At 41.6% G+C, this 12460-nt stretch overlaps 1 protein-coding gene across 2 annotated transcripts in view; it reads left to right on the top strand.

Annotated features, from left to right (window-relative positions):
- Window positions 1-12460, top strand: part of CNTNAP5 (contactin associated protein family member 5) — a 285642-nt gene that overhangs the window by 266951 nt on the left and 6231 nt on the right. For both annotated transcript variants that reach the window (XM_033161910.1, XM_033161902.1), the window contains one exon: window positions 9546-9764. In XM_033161910.1, the coding sequence (XP_033017801.1) occupies window positions 9546-9764 (219 nt within the window). The remainder of the gene's footprint in view (window positions 1-9545; window positions 9765-12460) is intronic.

Raw genomic sequence — 12460 nt, 5'->3', positions numbered from 1 at the left:
GAACACAAGGCCATCCCATGTGATTTCCATATATGTAAACCTGTAAAAGAATGATAAAATTTCCAAGCAGTTTCCCTCCACTTCTGTTTAATCATGCAATTATGTGCATGATACACCACCATTTCTTTTAGTTAAAGCACTTGATAGATTAGCTGGAGGCTCCATTAAGCTGAAGTTAGCAGGCAGGCATTGTTCAGTACTTTAAAATCTATAGCCACTCTTGGATGCACATTCAAGATGCGGCTCTACTTATCTGGATTGGGGTGAAACTTATGAAACCGGCCTGGCCTTTTCCTCAAATTAATTACATTCCTTCCGGGCAATCTGTTTTCCCTTCGTTTGCATTTCTCATCTGGGAATTTTTAAGGACGGTAAAAGAGCTTAGTTTTAAACTACTGTGCTTTCCATTCAATAAAAAAGGGGTGGTTTTTAATGTGCACAGTCAGTCATGTGCATAGCTTACCTGCAAGGGAAAGGTTCACTGAATGAAAAGAAGCTTATTTTGAAATCAATTACAGAAATTCTCATAAAGAAAATCCGAGAATGGGTGGAATGCAACACAAGCCACTGCCAAACTGTGAAAGACATAACAAAATAAGTTAGGGAAAAATCTGTCTACCCTAGCTAGAATAAAATAAAACAACCCTATTCACAGATATTTCTTCCGGTAGCTGTTTAAGCATGACCTAAAATCTCCAAAATAACAGTATTGATGAAATAACAGATTTTGAAATTACAGAGCTGAGTTCCTACAGAAGCACTTTCCTTATTCAAAAGACCATGTGTTGATTTCTGAATTGCTGTCATTGCAATTCAGGCGACTGCCCTTGGTTGTGATCTCACATCCCTACTCTCTCATTAAATGGATGAAGGTTTGAAGTACACCTGTGATCCCAAGTAGGGCTAAAGAACACATCATGTTTATTTCCTATAATATTCATTATTAACATTTTGTTCTGTTTCCCATTGTATATTCTAATGGTGCAGTTTGTGTTTTTGGCTTTTCAGAGTTTGGGTGGCTGACTTTAGTGAAGAAATTGAAAGGAGCTGTAAAATTTCCTAATTTCATGAAACATTTTACATTCTAACCCCCCCTCACCTTAACCTCATCCCAAACACTGAAGCACATGATCAGCAATTTTGCACGATGTATCTGCTACTGTACTGTACCACTTCAGACCTCAGATGGAGTGTTACATATTAAATGTTTACACACATATGTACAAACATAACCCATGCAGTTCCAACATATTCTTCCTAATATCCTTTTTGTTTGGAAGCATGTCATTGTACAGGTATCAATTTTCTAATCTTACCTAATCTTGACCTTATAAATTCAAAAGCAGTTCTGTTTTCTCTAAAGATCTCTTTCCCCTTTCTATGTATGACCTCAAGTATGCTCTGTCTTTAAAAGGCTGAGCTGTTAAATGCTTAAAACATTCTGGCTTCTTGTTTTCAGACTATCTCATGCCCATGTTTTCAGGGCTCTCTAAGCTGTGGATTCAAGGAATTGTTTTGTTGTGTGTGAACATCCTTGGCAGTTTTTCATCATTCATGGCCCTATGAAAGACTAATTCATGTGCTTACATGGCAGCAGCACAGTCTTCTGTCCTTTTAAGAATTCCACTTCAGAGAAGTACTTGGTAGGTTCACCAGCGGGCCCAACCACTTATTCTTCTTTTCCCACCTGTCCTTCCGTATTCTGCAGAAAGGCCACGGAGGAAGGCAGACAGTTGTAGCACTGAGGATGCTGAAGGTGAGCCTACCAAGCTCCATACAGAATGCACTGTGTGACAGCAGAAAGTGTGACATTTGCCCTGATTTATCATCATGTTGAACTGGCCTAGGGCTCAGTTTGCTTGCTTATATTGAAGTATTCTCAACTATAACCTGTTGAGTATTGCAGAGTTTACGCAGACTGTCCAGAAGCATTTGTTTGCAAGGTGGCAGGAGGAAGCAGGAACAAGACACGGATCTTAACTCTCTCACTCCAACTGACTAACCACAGACCAACCACATAGGAAAGTGATGAGTCATCATGCCTATATGGGAGCCCTTGTCCAATACCAGACTTGTATCCATGATCCCATATCTCCAGGCAGAATAACCTCCTCTGCTCAGACTTCTTGGCCTTCAGCCAACTCTTAATTGTTTCTGTGAGAAGCTGCTTCAAAGCAAAAACCCAACAGCTTATACATATGGTAGATTATCTATTTATTTTTTTCTGTTAAGCAAAGGAAAACATAGCTTTCTTTCCTTTCAACTCTTTGTTCTCTCACCTTGAGGAACTATTACTTTCTTCACTCTTCAAAATCAGTATCATGGCAAGGAAGATAGGCTGCTTTTTTATCACAAACACGTAAAGATGTAGATTGTTTTTAATTGATTCCTTACCCTTGACACACTTTCCTCACCCACCCAGAAACAAAGAATTACTCATGGTGCCCTTTGTTTTTTGAGTTCCAGCTTGTGGTTTGTGCATCACATTAAACCATAGTTTATATTGGTACATGCTGTTCAAAAGTTCCTGTGGCATCCTTCCTCCTACTGGTGTGGTGCTAGGGCTTGCTTGTCATCCAGTCTCTGGCTTTTGGTTTGCTTCTCTCCAAACAAACCACAATCAGAAGCCAAGGTTTGTTCCTGGTTTACCAGTCCTGGTTTGCTCAGAGAACATGACAAGCTAGACCACAGCCAGCTTCCTGGCAAAGCTCATTCTCCATAGCACAAACCTACATGGATCTCGGCATGAGCTGAGTGGGGGGAAAGTCACTTAACGTTGAGAGAAAAACATTCTACATCCACCTCTGGAGATTGCTACTATTTTCAGAAATAGAGTTTGCACAGTAATATTACTTAATTGCTGTGTCTTGTGTTACTCTCCAGAGAGCATCTATAGGATCTCTTTAGGGGAAATTGTCGAAATGGAAGGTTGCAAAGTCTCCGCCCTCTTCCCCCTTGAGATTCTCTCTTGCGGCTTTATTTTTAGCCTGAAAAGTTGCTCTCTCAATTGACTGCAGCTGTCTGCTATCAAAAGAATCTTGTATTCCTTTGTTTGGCATCTACAGCTCCCCATTATGTTGCATCCATCAAGTCTTTTCTTATTACACTATTCCACATGGTGATTAAAAAAAAACCCAAAATGAAAATAAAATGGGAGCGGTCATGTTGTGACACTTTGCTTTGCAAGGGTCGCACGGATGACATTTGAGTTTGAACAAGAAATTTCCAGTTCCCTCTTCATAGTGCTGTCTTCTTTAGACTTTAAAACACCCATTTTCCCAGGATGTTCAAGAAATGTGTGGGGTAAAAAAATGAGTGTTCGCATGTGCGCATTATACTCAGCAGAAACTTGTCAAGAGTTTTTGTGAAGTGATGGTGATGTGTGATAAAAGCCCAAATACTATACTTGGAGCATGTTACTTTACTGTTCTAAGGGCTGCTAATTTCAGTTAATTTCAGGAAGTTTGGTGTAGCTTGATCTTCATCAACGGCTTATTAAACTAACTGTCAGCTATATATGGAATGTGACTCACACCTTCTTTTGGGGGAGACAAGTGATTAAGACCATTTTGAATTTGCCCAGAGAAATATGGTTTCTTAGTGAGGGAAGGAAAGACAACTAACTGCTTCTGCTTTGGAGGCACCAGGCGGATATGATGCTTTGTTGTTGTTCAGTCGTTCAGTCGTGTCTGACTCTTCGTGACCCCATGGACCAGAGCACCCCAGGCACACCTATCCTTCACTGCCTCTCGCCAAACTCATGCTAGTCGCTTCGAGAACACTGTCCAACCATCTCATCCTCTGTCGTCCCCTTCTCCTTGTGCCCTCCATCTTTCCCAACATCAGGGTCTTTTCTAGGGAGTCTTCTCTTCTCATGAGGTGGCCAAAGTACTGGAGCCTCAACTTCAGGATCTGTCCTTCTAGTGAGCACTCAGGGCTGATTTCTTTAAGAATGGATAGGTTTGATCTTCTTGCAGTCCATGGGACTCTCAAGAGTCTCCTCCAGCACCATAATTCAAAAGCATCAATTCTTCGGCGATCAGCCTTCTTGATGGTCCAGCTCTCGCTTCCGTACATTACTACTGGGAAAACCATAGCTTATATAGTAATATGTGTTGTGTTGGAACAAGCAAGTGGGAGTTGTCCTAACCACAGACTCACAACTGGAATGTCAGTTTTGAAGGCTCACCCAAATGCTCTGGAGGGTTGTGGGAACTCCTGATCTGGAGTTGGAGTGAACATTCCATTGTGCAAGGAGAAATCCTTGGACTGAGAGGACATTTGCTGTAGAGCTATGTTGAATTCCACCCTTGGGATGGAATTCAACAAAGCGCTCAGTGGAGGAACAAGGTCTGGTCATGCAACAAGACTTCCACCTTTTCTCTTCCCCCCCCCGGTGCCCTCAAACCTATTCTGGTGGCTCCCCCAAACCAGATTTAAGTTGGGGTGGGGTGAGAGTCCTGCTGAGTAAGCGAACCTCATTCCAGTCACACAACTTAGTTGATAACTGCCCTCCTGGAGCCAGTTATGCTATTTTTGAATTTTGTCAAAACTCAGAAGACCCACATGTCGGCAAGGTGATGTCTTTGCTTTTTAAGATGCTATCTAGGTTTGTCATTGCTTTTCTCCCAAGAAGCAGGCGTCTTCTAATTTCGTGACTGCTGTCACCATCTGCAGTGATCATGGAACCCAAGAAAGTGAAATCTCTCACTGCCTCCATTTCTTCCCCTTCTATTTGCCAGGAGGATATGATGCTAGCACCAACTTATTGTATGCCTATTCTCTCCCCCCGCACCCACATCAACTTGCATTTTTAAAGGTGCAAAAACACCCTAACATTGAAATCTTATGCTTCTTTCATAGAATCGTTGAATTGTAGAGTTGAAAGGGATTTACTTGAGAGTGATTTGTTTAATTTAATTTATTTATTAAATTTCTATACCACCCTTAATCTGAGGGTCACAGGGTGGTTTAAAGTATAAAAGCTCAAAAATACACAACACGGTAACAAATAAAAACAATACCCCCACCCACAGTTTAAAAAGCCACAGATTGTTTAATTTGCCAAAGCCTGGAAGAAGAGGAATGTTTTCCTTGCACCTAAAGATACATAATGAAGGCGCCAGGCGAGCCTCCCTGGGGAGAGCATTTCACAAGCAGGGAGCTACCACTGAAAAGGCCCAATCTTGTGTTGCCACCCTATGGACCTCTCATGGAGGTTGTGTATGAGGAAGGGCCTCAAATGATTATTGCAGGGTCTGAGTCATTTCTTATGGGAAGAGGTGGCCCTTGAGGTATTGCCGTCCTGAGCCACTTAAGGCTTTATTGGTCAAAACCACTGCTTTGAATTGGGCCTAGAAACTTCATGAGCTTTACTTTGAGGAACATATTCTATATCTCACTTTGCATCAAGGTTTTAAGGTTTCCTGTCTTATTTAGAATAATTCCTATAAAGCTGACTTTAGACTTTCTACCGCTCAAGTGCTGCACCTTTTCCATCCATGTGAAGAGACATCTATAGCCTTGAATATTTGGAGAAAAATAATTATTGACCTGGGCTGACACATTATTAATGTCATTATTTTAAATTATGTGCTAAGATTCTGAACATCAAGGATGTGTTGGTTATGCACATAAGAAGTCCCCTGCTGAATCAGGCCATAGGGCCATCTAGTCCAGCATTCTCTTCTCACAATGGGCCACGAGAAGCTCACCAGCAGGACCTGAGTTCAGTGCAACTCTCCTCAATTGTGATTCCCAGTGACTGGCATTCAGAGGACACTGCAGGCATCCTACACAAGGAATGTGTGGCTTTTGTGTGCAGTTTAACAAGGAAACCCAGCATCATGAAACCTAAGTACATTCAGAGGCACATGATTTCACACTAAAAAGGGGAAGTGCTAAAACTAGATAGGCAAAGCAAATCTCCTCATGAGCTGTCAGTTTTGTGATTCTTAGACGGTCATTTTGTAGCTGTGGCTCAATTGCAGCACTTTCCAGGAAAGCTGATGACTCTGAGTCTCCCCCCCCCCCTTTTCTGAGAAGCATCTTATCTCTGTGTGGGTTTAATGCACACAAGTGTACATAATTGTGCCTCATTCACATATTACTGGAATCAGTTTGCATAGAAAGATGTGGCACTGACTTAGCGATGTGGGAGAAATTTGGTTCACATTTAAAGGCGAACTTTAATTCACATATTCTGAAACAGCCTTCCTTCAAATTTTGCACTTCTCCAGATTTTGCAGTGCTGTCCTCCAGCCAAGTAATGTGTACAAAACTGCATTTACTATGGTAAAATGTGCGTAAAGATAACCATATTGGTGAAAATAACAAAGAGAAAAAATGAACTGGGGAAAACTGCTTGCAAAAAAATGTGTGTATTGGGATAAGTTTCCACAAGGACTTTTTGTTTTTAAATTGCATGCTAATGCGGCAATGTGGAAGTCTGAAGTTAAGACTGAAACAATGAGAAATTGAGAGAAACCAAAAGTGACCAATTTGCCCAGCCTTAGTCTGCGCCCACCTTTAATTAATGAGGAACAAACTCAGAACCATTTGTATTTTTGCTCCCCACAGCGGTGCTGAGGATATGGCCAGTGTTCCTTCTAATTGCAGACTCACTTCCCACAGAGCCCCAAGGACCCAATTTTATGTTTAGTGGCTGTGCTCGGAAACAAGTACGCCTGAGGCTGATTGTCTGCCTGGCTTGTGTGCTCCAGTGCAGAAATTCATTGCTAATTACTATGCCTCTCTCTTCTGTCTAATTTGCCAGTGAGCCAGGCAGAGATCTGCAGTCACCAGTTTGAAAGGACAGTATGAAGTCTAGCTATTATTAATTTGTATTGGGTGGGCATACCAAGCCTACTGTTTGCACTGGAACTTTATTCTGCTAGGCATACAACTTTCCCAATAAGGAGCTATGGAAAGTGCTTCTGGTCTGATTTCAATCAATGCCCAAACTTTCTACAAAAGGCTTGGGAAGAATGTGAAGTGACTAGATGGTTAAGGCTCCTGTCAGTGCTCCTGGGTGTGGGTCATGTTCAGGCAAGGGTATGCAGGTGGCGCTGTGGTCTAAACCACTGAGCCTCTTGGGCTTGCCGATCAGAAGGTCGGCGGTTTGAATCTGCACAATGGGGTGAGCTCCTGTTGCTCTGTCCCAGCTCCTGCCTACCTAGCAGTTCGAAAGCACACCAGTGCAAGTAGATAAATAGGTACCACTTTGGTGGGAAGGTAAACAGTGTTTCTGTGTGCTCTGGTTTCTGTCACAGTGTTCCGTTGTGCCAGAAGCGGTTTAGTCATGCTGGCCACATGACCCAGAAAGCTGTCTGTGGACAAACGCCAGCTCTCTAGGCCTGAAAGCGAGATGAGCACCGCAACCTATAGTCACCTTTGACTGGACTTAACCATCCAGGGGTCCTTTACCTTTACCTTTACCTATGTCAGCGGTCAGCAAACCTTTTTAGCAGGGGGCTGGTCCACTGTCCCTCAGACCTTGTGGGGGGCTGGACTATATTTTGGGGGAAAAAATGAACGAATTCCTATGTCCCACAAATAACCTAGATGTATTTTAAATAAAAGCACACATTCTACTCATGTAAAAACACCAGGAAGGCCCCACAAATAACCCAGAGATGCATTTTAAATAAAAGGACACATTCTACTCATGTAAAAACATGCTGATTTCTGGACTGTCCACGGTCCGGATTTAGGAGGCGATTGGGACGCATCTGCCCCCGGGCTTTAGTTTGGGAACGCCTGACCTATGTGTTGCAATGCCCATTATCATTCTAAACAACACACACATTTCCCGTATTCATGCTCCTGAGCTTTAATGCTTGCCTGCGATGTGGTACGTAGACTTAGTATACTTTTAAAATGGTTTATCTAAAGAAGCATCCTGTTTATATTTGTTTAGAGACATATGTAGCAACATTCTGATAAGGAAGGGCCACAAAAGAGATGAAATCCTTCAAAAACTTAAGCAATTCTAGCTTGTTGCAACAAACTCTCGAAGAGCCGTGTGCCACATTAAAAACGAACAGATTTATAGTGACATAACATTTAAAAAAAAAGCACAATAAAAAGCTGGTGCCACAATAAATCTGTTGGTCTTTAAGATACTTTTTGTGTGTGTCTTTAGAAAGTGGATTCTGCCTGGGCTTTCTCCCTCCTGTGGTCTTGCCCACAGCTGCAATGTTCTGTGATTGCATAAGGGCAGTGGGGTCAGTGAGTTTGTGAGTGATTAATAAGAATGGGGTGTGAATGATTAATGCTTCGCACACCCCCAGGCTGTAGTAGCAAATGAACATGACATCTTAGGCAGTGGCATTTTCACCTCTTTGCCATTGGTATTCTCTTATAGGGCACCATGCAGCCAGAGGTGCTGAATTTGAATTAATATGTAAAACTTTAGCCCCCTGAAAACTTATGGTTATTAAATATCCTGGAATGGGTTATTGCAAAAGGAAAGGTCAGTGGCTTTGGAGTCCCAGTGATAATAACATCATCTTCATCCAAGGTGGCACCCTCATTATTGGAGCACTGCACTCTGTAAGTGTCAATGCTCTCTTGCATCTATACGTTATCTTACACAGTCACCTTCTCCTAGTGATTTCTTTGATTTTGTGTTTCAGCGTAAACATGCATAGGATCGTGCTGCAAGAGTGGTGAACAAGAGATTGGCTCCCCAAGAGGAAAAAAAATAGTCTAGAGGTGCTGAAGAAGACTAGTTTTATTTTGAAAGCTAGCATGGCCCATTTTGAGCTTTACAGCTTGATTTTTAAAGTGCATTTCCCTTTTCCAGATCTTTCAAGAGTGAAGGTTTCCTTTTTTCACTTAGGTCCTGTCTTAAATAATGGGGACAGCCATAATAGCACAAGTAGGAGCATAGCTGTGAATCAACAGGGAGGAAGTATAGCCGTTATCAGACACATCAATGATAGGTTACGTAAAAACCCATTCCTTCATTCCAGAGTCAGCAGCTGCCACAGAAAACACATCTAGAGCAGGCATCGTTCCTGGTCACTGACCGTGGGGGCTGATAGCCCCACAACATCTGGAGGGCCCTTCATTGGCTATCCCAGACCGCTGACGTTTGGTCATATGAAAGTTAATCAGTAGGAGAATCCTGAAGTTATGTTCATATAGTCCTAATTTGGGGAACTAGAAGCATTATTCCAGGTTTTACATTATGCATTCATGTTGATTGTTTTGCACATTTCCTCCGCAAGGAGAAAGGCTAGCTGTGCTATTTCTCTAAGCCCAGGTGGCGACTAGCAAACAGAAGAAGAACTCCTTATGATAGCAGATGTGGTCAGTGCTTTTTTTCAGCTGGAACTCACCAGCTCAGTTCTGGCACCTCTCAGGTGGGCGCCGTTGGCATTATAAGAGAACAAGGGAGGCGTTCATGCTGAACTCATGCACCTCTTTTTCCAGAAAAATAGCACTGGATATGGTTAAACTCACTTATCTCAAATGCCTTTTCTTTTCTTTTATATACAAAAAGGAAGCGAAATAACATCAGTTTTCTTTGCATTTTACAGATAGTCAGGGACTAGATCCAGAAGTCTCCAAAGCAAACTCCTTTGGGTTCATAGGATGCATGTCATCTGTCCAGTACAACAACATAGCTCCCCTGAAAGCTGCTTTACGGCATCCCAGCATAGCACCTGTGACAGTCGTTGGTTCCTTGTCCGAATCAAACTGTAGATCTTTGGTTGAAGTCGATGTAAATACAGCAACTACGATATACTCTTCATCAGGTATGTTCAACAAACTGTTCAGGATGTTTGCTCAGCAGCATGCCTGTTTGATGGTTCTACTTTTAATTAGAAAACGTTGAGCTGTGTAACAAAAAGAAAGTAAGGGGTATTAGTTTCCCTTGGTTGAGACTAGGGGACCCACGTATCATCCAGTTCAGTAAATCTGGAGCATGCAACTAGATTTATACTAGTTGAAGTCCTTCATATCTTACCAGTGGATTCATGGAGGATAACTTCACACTATTGTAAGTGACTGGCTGAGATCAAGAAATGGAAATGAAATTTCTACAGGTTTCATGAATACAGTATGTGCTAGAGTAATCAGAAACATTTCATTGAATTGCCAATTGGTTTGTCCATGAGCCATTGTACTAGAGCTGAGATAGGAGGGTTACTCTCTGGAAGCTCAGAAGAAGAAGAAATTAATACCGGTAGCTCTGGGCTTGTTCTACCTATGAGAAATTGCACCCAACTTTCCTTCTCCCAATGAAATAAGGAGAAAATTATATCACTGCTGCCTCCATATGCAGGTCCAGTGCTTAGGTGATATTAGAAGCTCTGATGGCAATGATCTCTTTCTTGTCACTATTTGTATTGCTGTAGCCCAGAGGACCAATCAGTAAGCCATTCCCTTGTACTACTGGTACTTGTGGCAGAGAAATAAATACATGTGTGCTGTGTGCTGCGTTCTTTGGACACCTCTGCAGAACACATGAACATCATCTCTCATGCTTCCAACATGCAGAACAGGAGTTTAATTATAAGCATAAAAATAAAATTTAACAATAAGAAATGACTGCTAATATATACATTGAGAAATTGAGGAGAATGAAATTGATGGGGCGTATTCATACTGGAAAGGGCCTGGAATACAGTGCAGAGATTGCCATGAGAGCTGACATAGAAGTGAATGTGCAGCAGTTTTTAAACTATTTATTTCTATCAGATCACACACACACCTTCTCAAACTAAGCATTCAATGTGACTTAACAAAGTAACAGTACAATATTGGATCAACGATCAAAACCGAAAAGCATCCATCCATAAAACAACAACAGTCACCAAAGCTGGTCAAAAGCCTTAGTGGGGGGCTTTCAAAGCCTTGGTACACCCACTGAAAAAGCCAAATACATTTCAGGTATTGCCAGGTCCTAGCAAAACAATGCTGAGAATGAGTGGAAAGATCATAGACTGGTGGCTACATTGATTCAAGACATTGCGTTATGTGTGGGTGTGCATTTTGTTCTCTGCTTGTCTCTTATCCTCTCTGGTTTTAAAGAGAGTCATATTACTTGTTGATGATGATCCCAGCAGTTCATTTCTTGCCTGCAGTCATTAAATAGCCCCCTGGGAATCTTAAGTGTTTTGTATGTTGGGAAGGAAAACACATTGTGAAGCTAGTATTTATATCACCATAGATGGAGGAATGAAAATGGCTGCTCCTAGATCACTATCGTACAGAAAATATTGCAAATATTAATGTCATGGTTGGCAATTTTTCAAATGATCTAAAAACACACCAAGATTTGACATTATATATGAGGAAAACCAGCTGAAGAGAATATAGCTAAACACCACAATTAATCTAACAATTGGTTGTTATTGGGCTCCCCACATAATAGATTTGCATGGAAATTGTCCTCACTCTTTGGAAACAGCAATTTAACAATATTTCCTAGATTCTTTTATTTCAACACTATTTGCAATAGCACCAGATCCCCATTTTATTGTGCCTTGTACCTGAGACATTCAGCAGGAAAAAAGCGATGTTATTCACACCCTGCAAAGTGAAAACAAATTATGACTCACTTCCCCTTTGGTGAATATGTTCCTCTTTATGTGCTGTTTTTAATGTCCATATTGCCTTGTTTCAGCTGTGACTTACTGGGGAAGCATATCTTGTGTTGATGCACTGGCAGCATCATTGAGTGCTTTTCTGGGCTTGTGTAAATAAAAAATTCATTCTCTCTCTTCCTTTCTGTCTCTCACTCAGCACCCTAGTCTGCTCTTGCTTGCTTACATCATAGATCAGGCATGTCAAACAGGTAGATCATGATCTACTGGTAGATCGCTGGACGTCTGCGGTAGATCACTGGTAGATCATTGGCTCCCCACAAAGAAGCTGAACAACTGTGGCTCCCCTTAAAAAAGCTCAACATTTTACCTCCTCCCTGAAAAAACTCATTAGCTTTGACCTGAACCCCAAAAAGGGGGTAGGTCACTGCCAGTTTTTAACTGTGAGTAGATCACAGTCTCTTGGGAGTTGGCCACCCCTGTCATAGATGGTAATGAAAAAGATAAGATTATATGGTCATAAGGTATCAGCTGAGAGAGAAAGCACATTGGCTGCAACATTTGACTTGCAAACACAGCAATGGGTAGCAGCCCAATCTATTTCAGAACCACTCTTATGTCTTCCAATTTGATTCATTATTTGGGACTGAAGCAGATATTTCCAAAACAAAATGCTGGCTTCCAATTCACTATAATAGGGGTTTCTGCATAAAGACTTGATATATATCAATTATAACAGTTTTCTTATATTTATTTTTTTGCCAAATTGGATGCAATTTGTAGGCATGGACACCTTCTTTGGGGATGAAGCCTACCAAATGTCAGAACTATAGCTACAGTAGTTCTCCCATGACACACTTTACTCTTTTGTGATGGGTACAATAGTAATCAGGGGGTGGGAG

The sequence above is a fragment of the Lacerta agilis genome, chromosome 1 (assembly GCF_009819535.1).
Source record: "Lacerta agilis isolate rLacAgi1 chromosome 1, rLacAgi1.pri, whole genome shotgun sequence".
NCBI lineage: Eukaryota > Metazoa > Chordata > Lepidosauria > Squamata > Lacertidae > Lacerta > Lacerta agilis.
The sequence above is the reverse complement of the archived record's forward strand: the minus strand, read 5'-3'. Positions and strand labels throughout refer to the sequence as shown.